The sequence below is a fragment of the Hyperolius riggenbachi genome, chromosome 6, assembly GCF_040937935.1.
Source record: "Hyperolius riggenbachi isolate aHypRig1 chromosome 6, aHypRig1.pri, whole genome shotgun sequence".
Taxonomy (NCBI): Eukaryota; Metazoa; Chordata; class Amphibia; order Anura; family Hyperoliidae; genus Hyperolius; species Hyperolius riggenbachi.
The window spans coordinates 346210063-346235684 of NC_090651.1; the positions used below are offsets into that span (position 1 = coordinate 346210063).

Consider the following 25622-nt stretch of genomic DNA (forward strand, 5'->3'; position numbering starts at 1 on the left):
GCGGCAGTCATTACAGGTGTCCATGAAATCGTAAAGCCAATTATAGGTAACACAAGGGGTTACGTTTTTTGGTAGGGGTTTGGTAGGGGTTACATTTTTTTTAAATACACTTTATTATTTATTGGGCTCACTGTCACTTAAAAAAAATATATATATTTTTCACCTAACTTTATGTGAATGATTGCTGGTAGCACATGACCATCGGGGGGCACGCAAATGGTGGCATTCTGCACTGGATGTACCTCGTACGTCCAGGAACACATAGAGACACAGATCAGGACTTGCGAGGTATGTCCAAAAACGTTAACAGGTTAATGACGTGTATTTATGCTTGCAAAAAAAAAAATCTATGTATGCCTTTTGATGTTGCATGTATATAGCTGTCTGTTCCCTACATCATGTATGCAAACAGAATTGGAGTCTGACGAAGGCTGCACAGATGAATGCTTATGCTTATTCTTTTAAAGGAATACTATCGATTGAAACGACTTTTTTTTTTAATACTCTATATTAGTGTACACATTACCACTAGTGCTAGGGGCACTTTATTTATTCACCCAGGTCTCTCTCTCACTATCCCTGCTTAAAAATTCATTTCTCACACAGCTCATAGTAGTTTGGGTCACCCTGAGCTGCTTGGTTACTCTGTCACACAGCTCACAAATATATTTCACTGTGTCACTCACAGCATGCAGGAGACATGAGGAGAAACAGGCTGATCTGAGGCTGTAATATTGCTGGAATATAACTAGCTATAACACTGTTTACACTCAGACTGGCTGCCTGCTTGAGGTGATTCACTCCAGGCTGCATCCACTTTACAAGCTGCTGAGAGGGATAGACCACCGTCTACAATTAGCATTATTAGTATCTTTATCAGTCAAGAGAAGCAAAGATAATAAACACACATTGCTAGAATCTTTAACCCCTTACCACCATATCAACAAGATTCTTTCAGCAAGGTGATAATTAAACTATAAACTGAAGAGTTGATAGCAACTCCCCTGTGCAGAGATATGGTCTAGCCCTCTGGGAGCCCAGTATTTAGATACATTTTGTATCCAACACTTACGACAAAACTGACGGAGGATTTTACAGCTGAGAGGAACAGCTGCGTGAGGAATCAAATTGCTCCTAGTACTTGTCCTAATGTGTGCTGCAACATACAGCATTTCAAAATAAATGCATACATCGATAGTATTCCTTTAAGTTAGCCAATAAATGTTATCATCCTGAATCAAACCTTCTTGCTTTAACATAGAAATAACTCTCTCTTTTCTTTTTTGTTCCAGACAAACCTCAGATCACTCGAGAATCTCACTGCCAACCAAAGCTGACCGTCATGGAATGTAAATGTATAATACTAGCCAATCCTGGGGCTTCTGTGATGTGGCGCATTCATAATTCTAACATAACTGAGACTGGGGAGGGATATCATGTCAGCTCCTCCTCTTCTGATCATGTGACAGAGAGCCGGATCAAGGGACCAGCATCACTTATGACCTCAGTGACATGTTACGCCACAAACAAAGAGGGCACTACTGAAGTCCTCTTACCCAGTTACTGTAAGTGAGGTTAACTTTTACTGTACGAGTGTTATATCAATGCATCACTATCATGAAAAACTGAAAAATGTAAACTACATGTGAACATATACATATAAACTTACATTTATTGTAGTGGACAATGCACTTGAAATTACTTTTCCCTATGTAGCTCCCAAGGACAGTACCAATCTGACAGCTCTGAACCTCTTAATCTTACCCATCAGGTATCTTCTTGCTCTGTCCGTCGGCGCCTCCCATGCCGCGTTCCAATCCGGCATCACGTGATTACAAACACTTCCTCCTTCCGGGTTAAAGAAGGAAGTGTATAGTCACGTGACGCCAGAAGGGAACGCAGCGTGGGAGGCGCCAAGGGATGGAGCAAGAAGACGCCTGATGGGTAAGATTAACCCCTCCTCACCCACCCGCACAGCTGCTGTAATTAAGTGGATGAAATCCGAATAAAACCTATTCAGATTTCATCCGAATTCGTGATTTGAGCAAGCCTGCTTACTGACGGGTTTTGGACTAGTCTATCTTCTCCCTGGATGGCAGTAAAACTGTGCACACGACACCTTGGCTGCCATCTTTGTATACTGTAGGTCCTTTGCAGGGAGTGATTTTAAAAAAGAATTTGAAAAAATTGAGAATCCACAAATAAGCGATGGCCTAGTCCAAAATCTGTCAGACAGAGATTCACAGTCATCGGATATACTGTATAATACCTACTGTAAGTGACAGCAACAAATGAAAAAATGTATACTATATTTAACTCCAGGACAAATGTACATCTTATATGTAAATGTACATGTATATTTTACTATTTATCATAAGAGGGGTCCTTTCAGATATAGAAAGATTCATCAGTCTAGTTTTAATATTGCAGAAAATCTCAGCGCACTTCAAAACCAATGAACTTCAGTAAGAAAAATCATTACAATTTAAAAAAAATGTTTATTATCTGTCTGTGTATACTCTTGAATTGTCTGCTCTTGGCTCAGTAAAAATGCTTACATAGGGCTACTTACAGTATAAAAGCAAAACGTACTTTTATGGGGTACAAGAACCGGCAAAAGCAGGAAATGAGTGTGGCCATGGACCACAATATTAATGGGCTTTAGGGGAGCTTAGTGGACAATTTGGGTGCCCGAGGCATCAGATATAGCTGAAGCACCGGGGCACATGGGGAATAGCAGTTGAAAAGCCATCTGTGTAAAAATGGCACCGCCATAGACTTCCATGTTATTTACTGCAAATCATTCTTGGCTATATTAGATGCCATTTTATAGCAGAAAAAAACCTCGGGTATATCCAGCATCCTTTTATAGCCAAAAGTTTTGCTATGTCAGTCGTCCTTTTAAAATGAATGCACCTATTGCGGCAGAGATTGCAGTGCAGAAAGTGGTAGTGGGGTTAACAACAGTTAGCCATAGGTGGTGGTGGTGGTGGTGGTGTGTGTGTGGGGGGGGGGGGGGTAGTGTTAGGAGTAAGTAGTGGTCACTGGTGTAACCCCCCCGCCACCACTACAGTGGCAATGGGACCTGGAGCTGGGAAGGGCATTTAGTGCAGCAGAAGTGTGTACATTACCTTCTCCTGAGGCACAGGTCTCCTCCACTCCACATCTAAATCCAAATCCAAAAAAGCTTTATTGGCAGGACCAACAACATTTAGCTTTGCCAAAGCAAAACATTAGCATTAGCGTGGGCTAGGGAGGTTGTGGGAATAAGGGACAGGTATAGGGGGTTGTGGTATACAGTCCACAAGGGGTTTGAGGATATAAGGGAGAGTATAGGGGGCAATATAATCAGTGTATTAAAATAGCCCAAACAAGATGTCATAAGAGGATGCACTGACATTTTATTTGTGTCCTGAGTGAGAAAAGGTCGGATACGAGATATGTTTTTGAGCTGACAGGAACTGGTTAGAGAGTGAATGTGAGGTAAAAAATTAGAGGGAAGAGTCAGATAATGCAGGAAGAAAATTTGGGCACCCGCTAGTGGCAGAAGTTTGGATGCCGCCATAGAGGTCTATTGAATTTATCGGTAAGGAGAGGAAATTTGAGTGCCCTTTTTTGACATATGTAAAATAATACCCTTAAACAAGGTGCTTTACAAACATATATTTTAAAAAAAAATTTTGGATAGGCTTTGGTGTTTGTAGGCACCAAAGCCTATTAATATTTCCCTTTAAAGTGAACCTACAGACTAAAATTCTACTCAGCAGCACTGAAAAGTCTTGAAGTTTCTTTAACAGTTTCACAGCATCAGAACTTTGTTTTTCTTACTTAAGCCTCATTTTTAGCTGCACAGAACAGAAGAAAACTGCCCGGGCATTTTTCCCCTGATGCTGTGAAAAGCATGATGGGATTTCTGATGTTGTTGTTTTTTGATTTGAAGCCTAGCGCGCAGCTGGGAGGGGTGATCAGCACACAGGGCAGTTGGAACTGTGTCTCCGGCTCCCTGTCACCTGCTTTCAACCAAAAAGATGGCTGCCCTCGTGAAATCACAAACATTTGCCTGTTCTTTTAAAACAGGGTGGGTAAGAGATTATATTACCTATCTATTTTATTTACATAACTAATGTAACTTAATGACAGTATGTTTAGGCTGAAGTTCCCCTTTAAGGAAATGACCATACTTGTACATTCTATTATAGGGGATATCAAGAAGTGGCTCCTTATTGTTGGAGTGACGGGGGGTGTTCTGATCTTGCTCGTGCCTGTCATTGTGAAGCTTCTCTTGAGTAGAAGGTGAGTGAGTCAATCCTTTAGCTGAAACATTGACCTTAAAAAAGAACTTTACTGATTGTAGAATAATGCTAAAAATTTATTATATTTTAACCTATTAATGAATTGAATGTTTCCCATTGTAAAATCTTTCCTCCCCCTGATTTACAGGTGACAACATAATACTGCTGGCAGGCGCATCACTGCAGAATGTTTGTTTACTGTGTGTTTTGCTGTCAGTAGAAATAACACCTGCTCTCCCAAAAAACGCTTTGGGAGGAGAACTAGGCTAAACATCACTGAGAGGGCAATGTTACATACCAATATAGAGCAATATGCTGTATACAGTAGATATAGGAAGTGTTTCTAATGCTGAAACCAGAAGGGGTTACTGTACAATTGGGTATCCCATTTTCCTCTGGGAGCCTTATCAGTGTACCACACTGATCTGCACTGAGCACTGCAGTCAACTCAGAAACTAAGTTAAGTTATCTCTGACTGCACTTGATAAACCAATTTATAGCAGGAGGCTTGTGTGCTTAAAGAGAAACCGTGACCAAGAATTGACCTTCATCCCAATCAGTAGCTGATACCCCCTTTCCCATGAGACATCTATTCATTTTCACAAACTGATCATCAGGGGGCGCTATATGACTGATATTGTGGTGAAACCCCTCCCACAAGAAACTCTGAGTACCGTGGTACTCCTGGCAGTTTCCTGTCTGTGAACATTGTTGCATTGTGGGAAATAGCTGTTTACAGCTGTTTCCAACTGCCAAAAAAGAATGCAGCAGCTACATAATGATAAATGTCAGAATGTAAATCAAGGAGAGGAAAGATTTTACAATGGGCAAACACTGACTAAATCATTTATACATAATTATTGTAAAAATGAAGATTATTTTCATTGGAGTTCCTCTTTAAGTTAAAATGATAGAAAGCTGTGCATTCAAGAAAATACCAGTGTAGTGTTTAACTTCCCTGGCAGTAAACCCAAGTCAGGATTCGGGGCGGAAAACTACATCTCAGAGCAGTGATGGGCAGAAATTTCGCATATGCCAAATTTCGCATCGAAATTCACAATTACGCATCCTAATTGTAATGCAAAATTTCAGAGAACATCGTAATTCATTTTGTATGTAATAGTAATATTTCATAATTTCATATAATTTTCTGCTGAATTTAAGTGTTAATATCAAAGCCGCCATACATGCTATTGCTACCAAAATTGCTACATATGTTAAGGAAAATAGGAGAATTTTTCAAAAAGACCTTGTAGTTTTTGAGAAAATCAATTTTAAAAATGCAAAAAAAAATTTTTTAAACTGTAATTTTTTTAAATCGATTTTCTAAAAAACTACAAGGTCTTTTTGGAAAATTCTTTTGACTTGTACCCACTATTCTGCTCAATATATGTAGCACTTTTGGGGCTTGATTCACAAAGCGGTGCTAACCTACTTAGCACGACCAAAGTCTTTAGACGTGCTAACCAGGGTGCTAAGTAGGTTAGCACCGGATTTCTCAATCAGATCGCGCACAAAGTTTTGCGCGCAAAGTCCTATGCGCGTGCTAAGTCCCATAGGCTTTAACGGGCAGTTTGCGCCGAGCGCCCTGCGCTCTGTGCAGTGCGCGCGTAAAGTTTTACGCTCGTAAAGTTTTATGCGCGAAAAGCTCGTTTAGACGTGCTAAGGGGGTTTTCACAGGCGTGCTAACAGTTAGCACCGCCGTGTGAATCAAGCTCCTGGTGTCAATAGCATGTATGGGGGCTGTGCTATTCACTGCCATTCAGTTGGCATGAAATTACACAATAATTACGCAAAATTTTAAGCAAAATTACGAGTGACTATACAAAATCAATTAATTTTACAAATTGTAATTACGTATGGGCGTAATTGTGAAAATGTATGCAAAATTTTGCGTAATAGTAATTAGCTGATTACAATCATCACTAGCTCATAGCGGTACCCCCGAGCCTGACTCATGGTAGCCGCCGTGAGCTCTATGCAGAGAGCAGCGAGCAGCTGGCGCTTCAACTCACCTCCCACAGGATGAAGATGCCAGCAGCCATTCTCCTTCCTGTCCTCTGAGGCTCTGCATCCCTCTGGTGAGATCGCCATTTGCCGTCATGAAGACAGATAGCAATCTCACTACAGGATTACAGCGCCACCTGGAGGATGGGGGGAGAATTGCAGCGCTGGATCCCAGGAAGGTGAGTAAAACTGAAGTCCTTCTGATAGGAGGGCAGAGCATGATAACAAAACAACTTAACTTGCAGTCTTCACCACTGGGAATAGGAGGCACGGATCTGCGCAGCTCTGATCATGTGCGTAGCCTGGGAGTTCTAATTGATTGGGATTTAAAGTTCAGAACTCAAATCTCTGCTGTGGTGAAATCATCCTATTTTCACCTGAAGAACATTGCAAAAATCAAGCACCTCATACCCCCAGAAGATCTGCCAACCTTAGTCCACGCCTTCATCACATCCCGACTGGACTACTGCAATGCTCTCTACACTGGCCTTCCAAAAAAGGTCTTGTACCGACTACAGCTGATACAGAATACTGCTGCCAGACTGCTAACCAACCAACCCCGTCACTGCCACATAACGCCAGTCCTGCACTCCCTTCACTGGCTACCTATAGAATGGAGGGTCCTATTCAAGATCGGCCTACTGACATTTAAATCCCTGAATAATTTAGGCCCTGGATACATGAAAGATATGTTGCAGCTGCGTAGCAATCCCCGCATTCTCAGATCAACAGGTTCTAATAATCTAGTCATACCCAGAGTCCACTTGGAAACTTTTGGTCCCAGAGCCTTCTGTCATGCTGCCCCTACGTTTTGGAACTCCTTACCTCAACAGATCAGGACAGCTCCATCCCTGGACGTGATTAAATCCAGACTGAAAACCCACCTGTTCAGTTTGGCATTTGCAGAAATATAACTTTTGTTGTGTGAATACTTCATCCTACTAATTACTGAATCTGAGAGAGCCTAAGCGCTTTGAGTCCTATGGGAGAAAAGCGCTATAGAAATGTTATTGTATTATTGTATTGTATTGTATAAATGCTGGGCTGCTGCAGAACTCTCTGTAGTATGATTATTTCTGGATTTTAGGCTCTGAAAGTGTGCTAAAGCATTGCACTGCTTTTAGATCCTAAAATCAGGAAATAATCATACTGCCAGGGAGGTTAAAGACTGAACTGAATGTTTGCATTATTACACAAAATGGCTGCTCCCTTTACTAGCTGCTGGATCCAGTTGTGATTTTCACAAAAGACAATACATTTGTGTCAAAAACAGATAAAATAGCTACATGGTCAATAAAGAACTGGAAGATAAGTTTTTGTTTGTTTGTTTGTTTGTTTTGTTTTTTCCCCCCGCCCTGATTTCCTTTATACCACGAGCAGTACCTTTTATCCCATGCATTAATTAATATCTATGCTCTGATCCTTACACCTGGTCCATGGGTTTGGGTTTTCTACAGTCATTTGAGAAGGCAGCAATAATCAAGAGTGTCTGGGCAACATACTCTCTAAATACAAACCTGTTTATGACTATAGAGACCATAACAAGATGCTGTGCAAGGTTACATAAACACATAGTTATTTTGGTTGAAAAAAGACATACATCCATCGAGTTCAACCAGAGAACAAAGTACAACACCAACACCAGCCTGCTCCCTGAAATATCCCTGTTGATCCAGAGGAAGGTGAAAAAACCCTTACAAGGCATGGTCCAATTAGCCCCAAAAGGGAAAAAATTCCTTCCCGACTCCAGATGGCGATCAGATAAATAGCATCCCTGGATCAACATCATTGGGCATTACCTAGTAATTGTAGCCATGGATGTCTTTCAACGCAAGGAAAGCATCTAAGCCCCCTTTAAATGCAGGTATAGTTTGCCATAATGACTTCCTGTGACAATTTTCTGTTTGATATCATTGTAGACGGAACGATATTAAAGTACGATTGTGCTCCCAAAACAAAAACTTCAGTAGCTATGTTTAAACGACCTCTGTCGCGCTAATCTTAAAATGTAAAATATATGTAAACATATACAATTAAGAAGTGTGTTTCTTCCAGAGTAAAATGAGCCATAAATTACTTTTCTCCTATGTTTCTGTCACTTACAGTAGGTAGTAGAAATCTGACAGAACTGACAGGTTCTGGACTAGCCCATCTCCTCATGGGGGGTTCACAGGGATTTCTTTATTTTCAAAATGCTCTTAGTGAATTGCAGTTGCTTCATCCAACTGCCAGATAAAAAGTGTACGGTGAGCAGGAAGGCTGGGCAGCATCTTTGTATAAATCTTTTTCAGGGAGTGTATTTATAAAGAATAAAGGCCATGCTGAGAATGCCCCATGGAGAGATGGACTAGCCCAAAACCTGTCGGTAATGTCAGATTTCTACTATTTACTGTAAGTGACAGCAATATAGGAGAAAAGTAATTTATGGCTCATTTTACTCAGGAAGAAACGTATTTCTTATTTGTATGCGTTTTAAAATTTAAGATTTTCGCGACCGCTCCTTTTTAATTACTAAAAGAACAGCTGCTAATTTTTCAAGTTGATGCAAATTTTGTTGGAAATGACTTGTGGCTTGGAATCCAAGCTGGCAGCAACTGCAACTGGAAGGGTCTAATTTCAAGCTGTGTTCTGATGCTACATTTGCATCAACTGATAAAATCAGGAGTTTATTGATCTTGTTGTCTATATATTTCAGTCAGTTTGTGAAAGCGAATACATTTATTTCATAAAGATTAGCTCTCCGGTCTCCACACAGTCATTTTATAATTAATATTACTGTTATTACTTATCTATATTACGCTGACAGGAAGTAAGTACAAATCTTGTGGAGTCAAAAACAGCAATAGCGCTACCCACCCAGAAAGAAGGAGGAAAGTTTTAAAGTTCTACTATACTCAAATTTCATCTATGTTCTAAAGCATTAAAGCGGACCCAAACCAAACATTTTTTTAATTAAAAATATTTAGTTTCACCACGCTGACACATACAAAGATAAATACACACTCCTTCAAGCGTATGAGCATTTCAGTGCAGGCTTTTCACCCTTCTCTTTTCATAACTAGGGTTATACAGGTAGCAGCCATTAGCAACTCCTCCATTGCTGGACACCATCTACTCCACCATCTAATCCCGGCAATTTGAAAGGAAGGGAGGGGTTCCTCCAATAAATGTAAAATATTTTATATTTGTCATCATGCAGCTGAAAAAAGGATGCTATATATTATTATAATTTAGAAAATAGATTTTATTTCTGAAATCTTGTATTTTTAATTTGGGTCCACTTTAAACACAGCATAAATTAACAGCTAAAACCATCGGACTATTTTTTTAAGGTATGGGAAGGGTTAAAACTCAAGCTTTTTACCTGCTGCTAATTGAAAGTTTTGGAAGTGTAATAAACTGTATAAACAAGGTAGAAAAGTTCCTTCTGTATCCAGGGGGGAATTAGAACTTTCTCTCCTATATTTGCTCTCTAATTACAAATTAGGAGTCAATCTGTTAATTTGTCCTGCAGGCAGCATGCAATGATATCAGTTAGCTTCAGTGAAAATGACATCAGAGCAGTCTGTAGTGTTTCATGTTATTTTTTTTATGTGCATTAGGGAAATAATTTTTATTTTATAATTATTGTAAATTAATCCCATGGTGGAAATGCACGGCTCGATTCTGAGCTGATAAGATGGTTCGATAGATAATTTCCGACATGTCTGATCACTGTTCTATCAATTTTCCGCTCGATTCCTGGTTGAAGTGAATTGAAAAAAAGATAAGAAAAATGAGCAGAAGATAAGAGAATTGGGCGGGCAAAACGATCGGATGCAGAATCGAGCGCCAGAATCGACCCGTGTATTCCCAGCATAAGAGCTGTTTAAGCTTCGTATGAGGAAAAACATAACATATAACTTATAATAGCTGTTTACTTGTTGTGGATTATGGTGTAACCATACATGTACATTGCGCTCCTACAGAAAAAACACAGATGAACAGAATACAACAAAGGGTTGTGATATGATTCTACATGATCAATATAGCTTTGAACCACAAGTACAGCATGGGAAAGATTCTGCCAAGAGTGATGAGGTGATTTCAGGAAAATATATTTACGCTAATCTATTATTATATTGTTAAAGCGGATCCGAGATGAAAAACTAACTATAACAAGTAACTTGTCTGTATATCTTATCTAAAATTTAGATAGTTTACACAGCAAATCTAGCAGCTAAGAGCTTCAACAGTTTATGATTATTTATTCTTGTGATACAATGAGGGCAGCCATGTTCTGTTTGTCACAGGCTGAGGGCTGGAGACAGTGGCGGACATACGGCCGTGCAGGCCGTGCCGCCGCACGAGGGCCCCTGAAGTTCTGTTTTCTTCAGGGGCCCATTACGTGTTTTTTGTTTTTTATATATATATATATATTTTTTATTATTTTTTCCCCCGGGGGGCCCCGACTCCTATCCTCCCTCCCTCCCTCACCTCGGGGGGCCCCCCTCCCGGTATGCGCGGCGAGCGGCAAATCCTGGTCTCCAGGCAGATGCTAGAGGGCTCAGCCGGCAGCCGCTTGGTCTCCAATATGTCGACAGAGTTGGCGACATATTGGAGACCAAGCGGCTGGGCCTCTAGCGTCTGCCTGGAGCCCTGAAGACTTCCTGCATTTGCCGCTCGCTCGCTCTCCCGCCGTGCATATCGGGAGGGGGGCCCTCCGAGATGAGGAAGGGAGGGAGGATGGGAGTCGGGCCCCCCACCCGGATACTCAAAGGGCTACCTGCCTACCCACCCGGCTTCCTTCCTACCTACCCACCCGGCTACCTAACCACCCACCAGGCTTCCTACCTACCTACCCACCCGGCTACCTAACCACCCACCTGGCTTCCTACCTACCTACCCACCCGGCTACCCACCTACCCACCCGGCTACCTACCCACCCACCAGGCTTCCTACCTACCCACCCGGCTACCTACCCACCCACCAGGCTTCCTACCTACCTACCTACCCACCCGGCTACCTAACCACCCACCAGGCTTCCTACCTACCTACCCACCCGGCTACCTACCTAACCACCGACCTGGCTACCTACCTACCCACCCAGCTACCTACCTAACCACCCACCCGGCTACCTACCGGGCTAGTTACCAACCCACCAGGCTACCTACCCACCCACCAGGCTACCTACCTACCCACCCACCCACCAGGCTACCTACCTACCCACCCACCAGGCTACCTACCTACCGGGCTAGTTACCAACCCACCCACCAGGCTACCTACCCACCCACCCACTCACCCACCAGGCTACCTATCCACCCAACCACCCATGGGAGCTGCGCACCGGATGGAGGCTGGGACAGGAGGTCTGCTGCTGAAGGTGAGTAAATATTTTTGTTTTTTTATTTATATTAGCAGGTGTATGTTCTGGGCAGGTCTGCCACATGATTGCATGTATTTTCTGCGCAAATCTGCCAACATGATTGCATGTATTTTCTGGGCATATCTGCTGACATGATTGCACGTATTTTCTGGGCATATCTGCCGATTTGATTGCACGTATTTTCTGGGCATATCTGCTGACATGATTGCACGTATTTTCTGGGCATATCTGCCGACTTGATTGCACGTATTTTCTGGGCATATCTGCCGACTTGATTGCACGTATTTTCTGGGCATATCTGCCGACTTGATTGCACGTATTTTCTGGGCATATCTGCCGACATGATTGCACGTATTTTCTGGGCATATCTGCCGACATGATTGCACGTATTTTCTGGGCATATCTGCCAACTTGATTGCACGTATTTTCTGGGCATATCTGCCGACATGATTGCACGTATTTTCTGGGCATATCTGCCGACATGATTGCACGTATTTTCTGGGCATATCTGCCGACATGATTGCACGTATTTTCTGGGCATATCTGCCGACATGATTGCACGTATTTTCTGGGCATATCTGCCGACATGATTGCACGTATTTTCTGGGCATATCTGCCGAAATTATTGCACGTATTTACTGGGCATATCTGCCGACATGATTGCACGTATTTTCTGGGCATATCTGCCGACATGATTGCACGTATTTTCTGGGCATATCTGCCGACATGATTGCACGTATTTTCTGGGCATATCTGCCGACATGATTGCACGTATTTTCTGGGCATATCTGCCGAAATTATTGCACGTATTTTCTGGGCATATCTGCCGACATGATTGCACGTATTTTCTGGGCATATCTGCCGACATGATGTGTATTTTCTTGAGAAAACCTGCACAATTATGTGAATTTTCTGGGGAAAGGGTCACCAAAACTTGGGCCCACTGTCTTTGCGTTGCACTTTTCAAGGGAACCTGAGGTGAGAATAATCTTGAGGCTGCCATATTTCTCTCCTTTTAAGCAATACCAGTTGCCTGGCTGCCGTGCTGGTCCTCTGCCTCTTATTCTTTCAACCATAGACCCTGAACAAGCATGCAGCAGGTCAGGGGTTTCTGACAATATTGTCAGAACTGAGAAGATTAGCTGCATGCTTGTTGCTGGTGTAATTCAGTTTATTACTGCAGCCAAATAGATCAGCAGGGCCAGCAGGCAACTAGTATTGTTTAAAAGGAAATAAACCCTCACCCCGGGTTCGCTTTAAGTTAGTTAGCTCCGCCCTCATCCAGTCATTGCCACGCCCATTTTTTTGCCGCGGCGCTAAGCGCCACAGGTTCTATCCACACCTATTCTTTGCCGCGGGTTCGCTTCGCGCGCCGCAGATTCTAGCCACGCCCATATTTTGCCGCGGCAGGTCGTAGGGGGCCCACAATTACAATTTTGCACAGGGGCCCACTGCTGGCTGTGTCCGCCACTGGCTGGAGATGCTATCAGCTTGCCTGTGTGTAATGTGACAAATTCAGTCCCCTCTCCTCCTCCCCGCTGCCTCTGAAATCTCTGGCTAGTAACCTCCTCCTCCTCCTGCCCAGACTGAGCTCCCATAAGCCCTTTCTAAAGTGCCAAGGCACTCTAAAAATCTGTGGGCGAGGCTTGTTTAGTTTATAGGGAATTAGAGTATTAAAACAAAACAAAAAAAGTATTTGGCTTGAGGAATGCCCTTATAAACTATATGAAAGGAACACAATTATGCAATGAGTAAAAGTTTATCTCGGATCCGCTTTAAACGGGTTGTCTAGAAAATAACAGCTGTTTGATTTTATCTGCAACAATAGGTATCCTTTTAGTGCAACTTAACTTTCATCTTTCAGGTTAATCTCTCCTTTCCTTGCACCATTTATCACATGACTACAGAATGCCAGTAACTGTTTGTTCGGCAGCATCACTAAGAAGCCCCCCCCCCTACTTGTAGGTGAAGAGCGTGATGCTACTGTAATGGGTGGGTAGTTATAGGTGAGGCTTGCTGAGGGTGCTGGATGGGAAGGGCCATGGGAGGATCAGGTGAGGAAGGCTGAACATACTAGTGGGAAGAGGAAAGTGAGGCTGTTTGGGAATGCTGGATAAAGGGAGGCAGGTGATTGTATGTTTGTATAATTTGTATAATAAATCTATACAAGTAGAACAGAAAACGGGAGGCATGGCTTCCAGATTTCTGTAGATCTATAGATATCTAGATTCCAGATCTACCTGACTGGTATGCCAACCTAACCATTTCCCACTCCGAGTCTGATCACCCTGCTAATGGATTGGGTTCAGCTCCTACAACCTCCTTTTTCAGAGACTGTTCCTTCACCTCCCAAAAAGAAGGAAAGGCTGCAAACTAGCTCATCCCTGGCTTCATTATTTGCAGAGGATTAATCCCTGATAACATTGGCATAGCTAAGGAGCTATGGGCCCCAGTACAAGTTTTTCATTAGGCCCCACAAGCACTCAATACGTACCAATTGATGCGGCGCATCAAAACCTGCCAAGGACAGCCACAGTGTCAGAGGTGCAAGAAGGGGATGGGGAACAGTTTGTTAGTGATCACTACTATTCAAAGCAGCTATAGAAGTGATTATTATCAGCACAGGACCAATAGAGAGCTAATACTGTGGTTGGGGGAGGGCCCTTCTGGGTCCCTCTGTCCCAAGGGCCCTGGTGTGGTTGTAACCTTTGCATCCCCTAATGCTACACCACTGCCTGGTGAGACAGTAATCTTATCACCTATGTTAGCTTAACTTTAATTATTTCAGTTTTCTAAAGCTGCAAACCCTATGAATGTTCTTAAAAGGACAACTGTAGTGAGAAGGATATGGAGGCTGCCATATTTAATTTCTTTTAAGCAATACCAGTTGCCTGGCTGTCCTGCTAATCCTCTGCCTCAAATACTTTTACCCATAGACCCTGAACTAGCATGCAGCAGATCAGGAGTTTCTGACATTATTGTCAGATCTGACTCAATAATCTACATACAGTACTTGTTTCTGGTTTTATTCAGACACTTCTGCAGCCAAATAGACCAGCATGTCTGCCAGGCAACTGGTGTTGTTTAAAAGGAAATACAGTTATAGTTGTCCTTTAAGGACTCAGACCAGTGTAATGTGTATTGACACGCTCATTTTAACGCCTGTTTGCAGGTGGTCTCATGTGGCTGATATGTCATATCATTCGCCATGGTAACATTCACTTCCCACTTATGATGTCTCCTAGTAATGCATCCATGAGAACAAGCTGCCATTCACTGACATACAATGAATTGAGGCCAATGCCCCCAGGAACCTGTGGCCTGGTAGATACGGCTGCCAACTTTGGCAGTAACATAAAGTGGACTCTTCATGTCAAAAATAAGCGGTGCTTGGAATTGTAGCAGAATTATATGAGATATCAGATAAACAATTTTGAGTAACCCAACCTGTCCGCTTAGGTTTCGTTTAGGGAAGTGCACATTTGGTTAGATATCTGTGACTAATACATTTAACAACCCAATTATTTTTCATTTTGTAGGATGTCCGTTACAGCAGTGAGCCAAAGGACCTCATTTATACTTGGCCAAGTACTGAGTTTGAAGTGTTCGAAGAGGACCTTATATATGCAAACATGGACTCTGTTTATGCAAACACATGATTATCTCTGAAGATACATGAAGGCATTGTGATATAGATGCTTGTGAGATCATCTCTGTGGAAGCTTGACTTTAGCTCCCTCCAGATATGCATGAAGATTATTGAATCTTGCCATCCATGAACTTTATCCATTTTCTCTAAATTCCTTCCACATTTCAAAAACATTCAGTTAGTGTGGAGTGAGCATAAATATTAAGTCTCTAATGGAAGTTCTACCTGAATGTTAACCTCATTACATTCTAGTACTAATTATCCCACTCATACTGGATTAGATTGGACCCACATACCATGGTAAACTGTTCATTAAAGTGAACCAGAGGCAAAGCACCCTCATGTATTTCACTATATATATATATATATATATATATATATATATATATATATATATATATATATATATATATATATATATATATATATATATATATATATATATATATATCAGTGGGAACATTAGAGAAATACCTACCCTGCTCTCTGTTTCATCTTTCATTGCTCAGTCTGCTTGTTATCAGCCCTGTAAAATCCCAGACTGAGCATTCAGTCTGGCCATGCTCAGGAATCATTATAGCTGAGTCTGTCTTCTCTGATGTCTTTTCAAGCTTAAGCCTGCCCCCTTCCAGCTCTGCTTTCCTGTTCTGTATACTGGCAGCATCATAGAGAGTTGTGATGAGATGGGAGGAGCTGCTAATGTAAGGGTTTATTAAAAAAAACATTTTTTTATCTATATTTGTTAGTCATAAGAGGTTTTTAGAAATGGTGATTTCATTTTGCACACAGCCTACTAAACAATATGCTTTTCTGATGAACTGTGTTTTGCATGGAGTTTTAGTAAAAAAAACCACAAACAACTGCACTCCAGAGCAGTGAAAATACCAGGTGTAGTATTTCTTTTGAAAAAAATCTATCGGGGGGATATGTTTATTTTGTGCCACAGCGTTCATCTCTGGTTTCCTTGAAAGGGGCACTACAACGAAAAACTGTAAAATTTAAAATATGTGCAAACATATACAAATAAGAAGTACATTTTTTCCAGAGTAAAATGAGCCATAAATTACTTTTCTCCTATGTTGCTGTTACTTACAGTAGGTAGTAGAAATCTGACAGAAGTGACCAGTTTTGGACTAGTCCATCTCTTTATAAGGGATTCTCAGGGATATATTTATTTTCAAAAGCTCTTAGTGAATGGCAGTTGCTCTGTCCAACTACCAAAGTAATGTACAGCTAGCAGGGAAGCTGGCCAGTATCAGGCAGGGGTCACACTTGTCTTTCAGTTTCTACACTTTTCAGAAAACTGAAAGACAAATGTGACCTCTACCTTACAACAGCTAATGTAATTTATAGAAAAAACTGACAAATTGCGCAAGATGTCAGTTTTTTTTCTGCATGCGAAATCTGCATTAAAGTGTGACCTAGCTCATTGATTAACATGAGTTCTCAGTTGAAGTCAGTTTTTCTGTGCAGAAAATGCGTACGAAAGCCGGTAAGTGTGACCCCTGCCTCATTGTTTAAATCCTTTTTAGGGAATAGCTTTATAAAGAATAAAAGCCTTGCTGAGAATCCCCTATGAAGAGATGGACTAGTCCAGAACCTGTCACTTCTGTCAGATTTCTACTGCCTACTGTAAGTGACAGTATTATAGGAGAAAAGTAATGTATGGCTCATTTTACTCTGGAAGAAACGTACTTCTTATTTGTATATGTTTGCACATATTTTAAATTGTACAGTTTTTCGCTGTAGTGCCCCTTTAAGGCTCTTATTTACTAAGTCATTACTACACCAAACACTAGCAGCTTGTATTCAACATGGCATATGTAGGTTGTGAAGAAAATATAAAGCAGCCACTATAATTAATAGTAATTCGAAGTACCTGAAAGTCAGAATGACTTATACCTACCAACCCATTCTTTAATGCCCACATTATGCATGAAGGGACAGGGCATTAATGGACAGTTAAAGGGACCCCGAGCACAGCCTGCGGATGTAATAATAATTGATAATAAACATACCGATGGATAGCTTCCACTCTGCTCTTTAACCCTGTCCAAAAATCCCCATCCCCTTGTCCACAATTCCTGTTTGTTTACTGAAAGAAACAGCGGTTGCCATCTTGGATTTGTCGGTGACCGCTGTACAGCTTCACGGTATTTCAATATTATTGGGAATGAGTCAGAAGAGGAGACAGGACTCTCAACAGATACATACGTAATGATCCACACTTGAGCACAACACCATGCTCGAAGTAATGTCAGATTTCTGTATAGGAGTATCTGTGTGTGCATATAAGATGAAACCACAAAACAGTAGTTTGATTCCAAAGTTCAATATCACACTTTATTGTATCCCAAAAATCTTTTTTTCAAAAAATGGTAAAAAAACTTTTTTTGTATTTGTCAACAAAAGTTCTTCATAATACAAATATAAAAAACGGATTCTCCTATATTACCAGCCATCAGTCAGGTGCTGGGTTGTGTCTGGTTGGAACAGATGCCCCAACTTATATACTTGTAGTCTTTTAGACTTTGTATGTTTTCTTGTAGTGATATACTTTTTGCTTTGTAAAGGCCTGACAAAGGGTTAATAACCCAAAACGGACTAGTGTCGTTGCCTGATATGTACTACTTGAAATGTACTGTTTCATCAAACAAAGTACACACTGTCTACTATCTGCTTGGATAGAATGATCTTCTATATTTGTATTATAAAGAACTTTTATTGAAAAATACAAAAAGTTTTTTTTACCCTTTTTTGAAAAAAAAGATTTTTGGGATACAATAAAGTGTGATATTGAACTTTGGAATCAAACTACTGTTTTGAGGTTTCATCTTATATACACACAGCAGAAATCTAACAGTACTGCTTCAGGGGTCAGCGCAATCCACTCACTGTATTGAGTGCCGTGCACCCACGTGCACTGCAGAATGATGCACAGAAGAGGGGAGGAAGTTAGAGGAGGTGGAAGTCTGTAAGCCTGGCAATGCGCAGAGCAGGCACAAAGACTTCAGGTTCCCTGATTACAGGGCGACTTTGTGCAGAGTCGCTGATCCAATGGAATTGATAACGGACTATCCAGGAGAAGGAAATTTTGACCAAGGGGCTGGTGAGTGTAAGCATAGCACCAAATATACGTGGGTATGCTTAACCTCTTAAGCCCAACTGGACGAACATTCTTGTCCAGTTGGGCTGTGTGCACTCCCGAGGGCCGCGCGCGCTACCACGGGCGCTCCCCTGCGTGCTCCCACCGCCGGCCATTAGCCCAGCGATCAATGAAAGGGATTATAGATCCCTTTCATTGATTGAAGCCCCCCGCAGAAAAGCCGACAGCATCTCATCAGACGCTGCGGTTTTTCTGAGTTACAAAAAGTTCCCCATCTTCATTCTTGTTCCTACTGGAAGCGTAGGACTTTTTCACTGTGGCCATCCTGTGGCCAAATAGTAAAACTAAACACACATCCATTTTTTTTAATAAATAAATAATTTTTTTTTTTTACATTTAAAATTAGCTGTTTACCTCCCACACCAAAAATTACCCACATACAATTTTTGATAAAAAAAAAAATACAATAAAAAAAACATAAATAGTTACCCAAGGGTCTGAACTTTTTAAATATGCATGTCAAAGGAGTATATAAATATAATTTTTTTAATTATGGGCTTCTAAATAGTGATGGACGCAAATAGAAAAAATGCACCTTTATTTCTAAATAAAATATCGGCGCCATACATTGTGATAGGGACAGAATTTAAATGGTGTAATAAGCGGGACAAAAGGGCAAATAAAATACATGGGTTTTAATTACGGTAGCATGTATTAATTTCAAACTATAAAGGCCAAAAACTGAGAAATAATGATTTTTTTTCCATTTCTTTCTTAATATTCCTGTTAAGATGGATTTAGAATAAAATAATTCTTAGCAAAGAGATTTATGCAAAGAGTCAGTATTTGCAGTGTTGGCCCTTCTTTTTCGGGACCCCTGCAATTCGACTGGGCATGCTCTCAATCAACTTCTGGGCCAAATTCTGACTGATAGCAACCCATTCTTTCATAATCACTTTTTTGAGTTTCTCAGAATTAGTTGGTTTTTGTTTGTCCACCCACCTCTTGAGGAATGACCACAAGTTCTCAATGGGATTAAGATCTGGGGAGTTTCCAGGCCATGGACCCAAAATGTCAACGTTTTGGTCCCCGAGCCACTTAGTTATCACTTTTGCCTTAGGACACGGTGCTCCATCGTGCTGGACAATGCATTGTTCTTCACTAAACTGTTGTTGGATTGTTGGAAGAGGTTGCTGTTGGAGGGTTTTTGGGTACCATTCTTTATTCATGGCAAAATTGTGAGTGAGCCCACTCCCTTGGATGAGAAGCAACCCCACACATGAATGGTCTCAGGATGCTTTAAAGTTGGCATGACACAGGACTGATGGTAGCACTCACCTTTTCTTCTCCTGACAAGCCTTTTTCCAGATGCTCCAAACAATCGGAAAGGGGCTTCATCGGAGAATATGACTTTGCACCAGTCATCAGCAGTCCAGTCACCATACTTTCTGCAGAAGATCAATATGTCCCTGATGTTTTTTGGGGAGAGATGTGGCTTCTTTGCTGCCTTTCTTGACACCAGGCCATCTTCCAAAAGTCTGTGCCTCACTGTGCATGCAGATGCGCTCACACCTGCCTGCTGCCATTCCTGAGCAACCTCTGCACTGGTTGCACTCCGATCCCACAGCTGAATCCTCTTTAGGACATGATCCTGGCACTTGCTGGACTTTCTTGGAAGCCCTGAAGCCTTCTTAACAAGAATTGAACCTCTTTCCTTGAAGTTCTTGATGATCCTATAAATTGTTGATACAGGTGCAATCTTAGTAGCCACAATATCCTTGCCTGTGAAGCCATTTTTATGCAAAGCAATGATGGCTGCACACGTTTCTATGGTGATTACCATGGATAACAATGGAAGATCAATGATTTCAAGCATCACCCTCCTTTTAACAAGTCAAGTCTGCCATTCTAACCCAATCAGCCTGACATAATGATCTCCAGCCTTGTGCTCGTCAACATTCTCACCTGAGTTAACAAGACGATTACTGAAATGATCTCAGCAGATCCTTTAATGACAGCAATGAAATGCAGTGGAAAGGTTTTTTTTGGAATTCAGTTAATTTACATGGCAAAGAAGGACTATCATCTTAATACTCTTCATAACATTCTGGAGTATATAAAAACTTAAGCACCAACTTTTCTAATTTCCAATATTTTTGACAGTCTCAAAACTTTTGGCCAGGACACATATAGCATGCTGTATTTGTTTTGTATCTATCAAATGCTTTATAAATTATAATTCAATAGATTTCATGTAATTAAAATATATTAATGTAATTCATATATAATATTGATATATCACAGTTTAAAGTGCTCAGAAAAATAAATAATTGATATTTCACCACCCCGAAAAAAAAAATGGCCTGAAAACTTATCATGCTTACTACATTTACTGTATACTGTGATGGGAATTATTGCTCTCATCACTTCATAGTGCAGTCACATACAGATTCATCATGAGCATCATTAGGGAGACAATTAATCAGTCTGAAATTCAGTTTGCCACAGCAGCATAACTGTAAACATAAAGCCAAATTAAAAGCAAACAAACAAAAAGATCCGTTGGTGGAAGAAAAAACAAGAAATCTTGAAATAAATCTTATAGGCCCTCATAGTTAGTGGTGATTGTAATCAGCTAATTACGATTTCAGGAAATTACACGTACATTTTTGCAATTACGCCTATACATAATTACAATTTGTTAATTCAATTGACTTATTTATTTATTTATTTACTAGCTGATTGCTCGATGTTGCCCGAGTATGTATTTGGCTTGTGTCGGCTCCACCCACTTTTTCTAACCCTAACACACAATTACTCAATGACCAAGTTTGTGAGCTTTGCCATCTTTGGTATCAATAATTTGCCTTGAAATGAAAAAATTGATTGGCTGTTTGTGGCTCCACCCCCTTTTCTGAATTTGAACCCCAGTCACCCATTAACCAACTGTACCAGGTTTGAGGCCTGTGCCATTAACAGTGCAAGAATGGTAGCAATTAAATATTCTCCTTGAAATGCTACATGTGATTTTTGATTGGCATTTTTAGGCTCCACCCACTTTTCTGAATAATAATCCGAGTCACCCAGGAACCAGCTATGCTAAGTTTGAGAACCCTGCCATTAAACGTGAAAAAGGGCTGCAGTTTACAATTTCCTAGAAAAATCTGTTTTTAACTCCACCCAGTTTTTGTAACCTTGACACACAGTCACTACTCAATGTCCAAGTTTGTGAGCTTTTTGGTTCCTGGCATCAAAATTGTGCTAATGGAAGCAGTTTATCCAGCAAAGAAATCTGGCTGTTTTTAACTCAGCCCCTTTACTGAATTTGAACCCCAGACACTTAACGACCGACTGTAGCAGGTTTGAGGCCTCTGCTATTAACAGTGTAAGAATGGCTGCAGTTTCAATATTCCCCATGAAAATCAATAGGTGAATTTTGATTGGCTCTTGTAGGCTCCATCCACTTTTCCAAATATTAATCCTAGTCACTCAGTGACCAACTGTGTGAAGTTTGAGAACCCTGCCATTAACAGTGTAAGAAAAGCTGCAGTTTACATTTTCCCATGTAAAAAGTTAGTTGTTTTTGGCTCCGCCCACTATTTCTAACCTTGACATACAGTCACTTAATGACCAAATTTATGAGCTTTGGGGTCCTTGGCATCAATAAGTTGCATTTTACCATTGAAATTAAACAAATCTGATTGGCTGTTTTTGGCCCGCTCCCTTCAGAATTTAAACCCCAGTCTCCCAGTGACTGACTGTAGCAGATTTTAGACCTCTGCCATTAAGAGTGTAAGAATGGGAGCAATGTAAATATTCCCCTTGAAAATCAAAAGGTGAATTTTGATTGGCTGCTGTAGGCTCCACCCACTTTCCTGAATATTAGTCCCAGTCACCCAGTGGCCAACTGTGTCACATTTGAGAACCCTGCCAATAACAGAATGGCTGAAATCAATAGTCTAACAAATCTGATTGGCTGTTTGTGGCTCCACCCCTTTAGTGAATTTGGACCCCAGTCACCCAATGACTGACTGTATCAGGTTTGAGGCCTCTGCCATTAATAGTGTAAGAATGGTAGCAATGTGAATATTCCCCTTGAAAATCAATAGGTAAATTTTGATTGGCTGTTGTAGGCTCCACCCACATTTCTGAATATTCATCCCAGTCACCCAGTGACCAATTGTGTAAAGTTAGGGAACCCTGCCATGTAAAAAAATGTAGTTGTTGGCACCGCCCACTTTTTCTACCTTTGACATGCAGTCACTCAATTATCAAGTTTATCAGCTTTGGGGTCCTTGGTATCAATACTTTGTATATTCCCATTGAAAAATAAACAAATCAGGCTGTTTGTGGCTCTGCCCCCTTTCTGAATTTGGACCCTAGTCACCCAGTGACCAACTGTACCAGATTTGAGGCATCTGCTTTTAACAGTATAAGAGAATGGTAGCAGCTTAAATATTAAATTTGAAAATCAAAAGGTGAATTTTGATTGGCTCTTGTAGGCTCCATCCACTTTTCCGAATATTAATCCTAGTCACTCAGTGACCAACTGTGTGAAGTTTGAGAACCCTGCCATTAACAGTGTAAGAAAAGCAGCAGTTTACATTTTCCCATGTAAAAAGTTAGTTGTTTTTGTCTCCGCCCACTATTTCTAACCTTGACATACAGTCACTTAATGACCAAATTTATGAGCTTTGGGGTCCTTGGCATCAATAAGTTGCATTTTACCATTGAAATTAAACAAATCTGATTGGCTGTTTTTGGCCCGCTCCCTTCAGAATTTAAACCCCAGTCTCCCAGTGACTGACTGTAGCAGAATTTAGACCTCTGCCATTAAGAGTGTAAGAATGGGAGCAATGTAAATATTCCCCTTGAAAATCAAAAGGTGAATTTTGATTGGCTGCTGTAGGCTCCACCCACTTTCCTGAATATTAGTCCCAGTCACCCAGTGGCCAACTGTGTCACATTTGAGAACCCTGCCAATAACAGAATGGCTGAAATCAATAGTCTAACAAATCTGATTGGCTGTTTGTGGCTCCACCCCTTTAGTGAATTTGGACCCCAGTCACCCAATGACTGACTGTATCAGGTTTGAGGCCTCTGCCATTAATAGTGTAAGAATGGTAGCAATGTGAATATTCCCCTTGAAAATCAATAGGTAAATTTTGATTGGCTGTTGTAGGCTCCACCCACATTTCTGAATATTCATCCCAGTCACCCAGTGACCAATTGTGTAAAGTTAGGGAACCCTGCCATGTAAAAAAATGTAGTTGTTGGCACCGCCCACTTTTTCTACCTTTGACATGCAGTCACTCAATTATCAAGTTTATCAGCTTTGGGGTCCTTGGTATCAATACTTTGTATATTCCCATTGAAAAATAAACAAATCAGGCTGTTTGTGGCTCTGCCCCCTTTCTGAATTTGGACCCTAGTCACCCAGTGACCAACTGTACCAGGTTTGAGGCATCTGCTTTTAACAGTATAAGAGAATGGTAGCTGCTTAAATATTAAATTTGAAAATCAAAAGGTGATTTTTTTAGTGGCTGTTGTAGGCTCCACCCACCTTCCAAAATCTTAATCTCAGTCACCCAATGACCAACTGTGCAAAGTTTGAGAACTCTGCCATTAACGGTGTAAGAATGGCTGCAGTTTATATTTTCCCAGTAAAAGTTGTTTTTGGCTCCGCCCACTTTTTGTAACCTTGACACACAGTCACTCAATGACCAAGTTTGTGATCTTTAAGGTTCCTGGCATCAAAAATGTGTGAATGTAAGCAGTTTATCCACCAAGGAAATCTGATTGGCTGTATGTGGCCCCGCCCCTTTAGTGAATTTGGTCCCCAGTCACCCAATGACCGACTGTAGCAAGTTTGAAGCCTCTGCCATTAAAAGTGTAAGAATAGCAGTAGTTTCAATATTCCCCCTTGAAAATCAATAGGTGAATTTTGATTGGCTGTTGTAGGCTCCACCCATTTTTTTGAATCTTAATGGCATTCACCCAGTGACCAACTGTGTCAAGTTTGAGACCCCTGCGATTAACAGTCTAAGAATGGCTGCAGTTTACATTTTCCCATTTAAAATGAACGGCTGAAATTTGATTGGCTGTTTTATGCTCCGCCCACTTTTCCTGGATTTGTAACCTCGGTCACCAAGTGACCAACTGTGCCATGTGTGGGGACTCTGGCTTGATTACTGTTAGAATGGCAGCCTTTTACATTTTTTCCATTGACTTGAATGGGTGAAATCTGATTTGCTGTTTATAGCTCCGCCCACGTGTGCAGGGGGGACGCGAGACCCCCAGAACATATCATCCCAGGTAGTAAGGGATCTGTGTACCAAGTTTCGTTCAAAACGGTCAAGGCGTTTTTGCGTGATCGCGGCACATACACACGCACACACGCACACACACACACACACACACACATAAATCCGATTTTATATATATAGATTTATTGTATTTATAAAGCGCCAACATATTACGCAGCCCTGGACATTAGTTAAGGTTACAGACAATATTTAGGGGGGACAACAGCAATATGACAATACAGGAATACAAGAAAAAACAGATCATGCAGCACAGTATGAGTACCAGGTAATGCTTTGTCAGTCACTGGATGGGAGCATGGAGATTAGGCAAGTTAGGTTCACTCAGATGCATAACATGGGTTCACAGTAATGGAGGTGCATGATCAGGTAGGACACAAAAGGAGGAGGACCCTGCCCAAAGGCTTACAATCTAGAGGGAGAGGTAAGGACACAAAAGGTAGGGGACCAGAGTTAAGCTGTGGGTCTAGAGCAATTGTGAGTGGTAGTAGGCTAGAGTGAAAAGGTGAGTTTTGAGGCCCTTCTTGAAGGTGTTGAAGGAGGGGGCTGCCCTAATAGGTGGAGGTAGGGAGTTCCATAGTGTTGGAGCGGCTCTTGAGAAGTCCTGGAGGCGTGCATGGGACTGGGTGATGCGGGGGGTGGTCAGGCGAAGTTCACTGGAGGAGCGGAGTATTATCATTTGTAATTACGCATAAATGTAGGTGTAATTTCATGCCGACTTTGGCAGTGAATAGCAAAGCCCCCATACATGCTATTGCTACCAAAATTGCTACAAATATTAAGGAGAATAGCGGATACAAGTAAAAAAAAAAACCAAATAATAATTTTTCAAAAAGACCTTGTAGTTTTTGAGAAAATCCATTTTGAGAATGTAAACAAA

General features: G+C 41.2%; 2 protein-coding genes across 2 annotated transcripts in view; one reads left to right on the plus strand and one right to left on the minus strand.

Annotated features, from left to right (window-relative positions):
* Positions 1–15635, plus strand: part of LOC137521804 (B-cell receptor CD22-like) — a 28286-nt gene extending 12651 nt beyond the window's left edge. The window contains exons 4-7 of the mRNA XM_068241543.1: positions 1293–1565; positions 4200–4293; positions 10268–10379; positions 15204–15635. Coding sequence (XP_068097644.1) covers positions 1293–1565; positions 4200–4293; positions 10268–10379; positions 15204–15323 — 599 coding nt within the window. The 3' untranslated portion in view covers positions 15324–15635. The remainder of the gene's footprint in view (positions 1–1292; positions 1566–4199; positions 4294–10267; positions 10380–15203) is intronic.
* LOC137522240 (sialic acid-binding Ig-like lectin 12) overlaps positions 1–25622 on the minus strand; it is a 134528-nt gene that overhangs the window by 60722 nt on the left and 48184 nt on the right. The gene's annotated exons all lie outside the window — the stretch shown is intronic.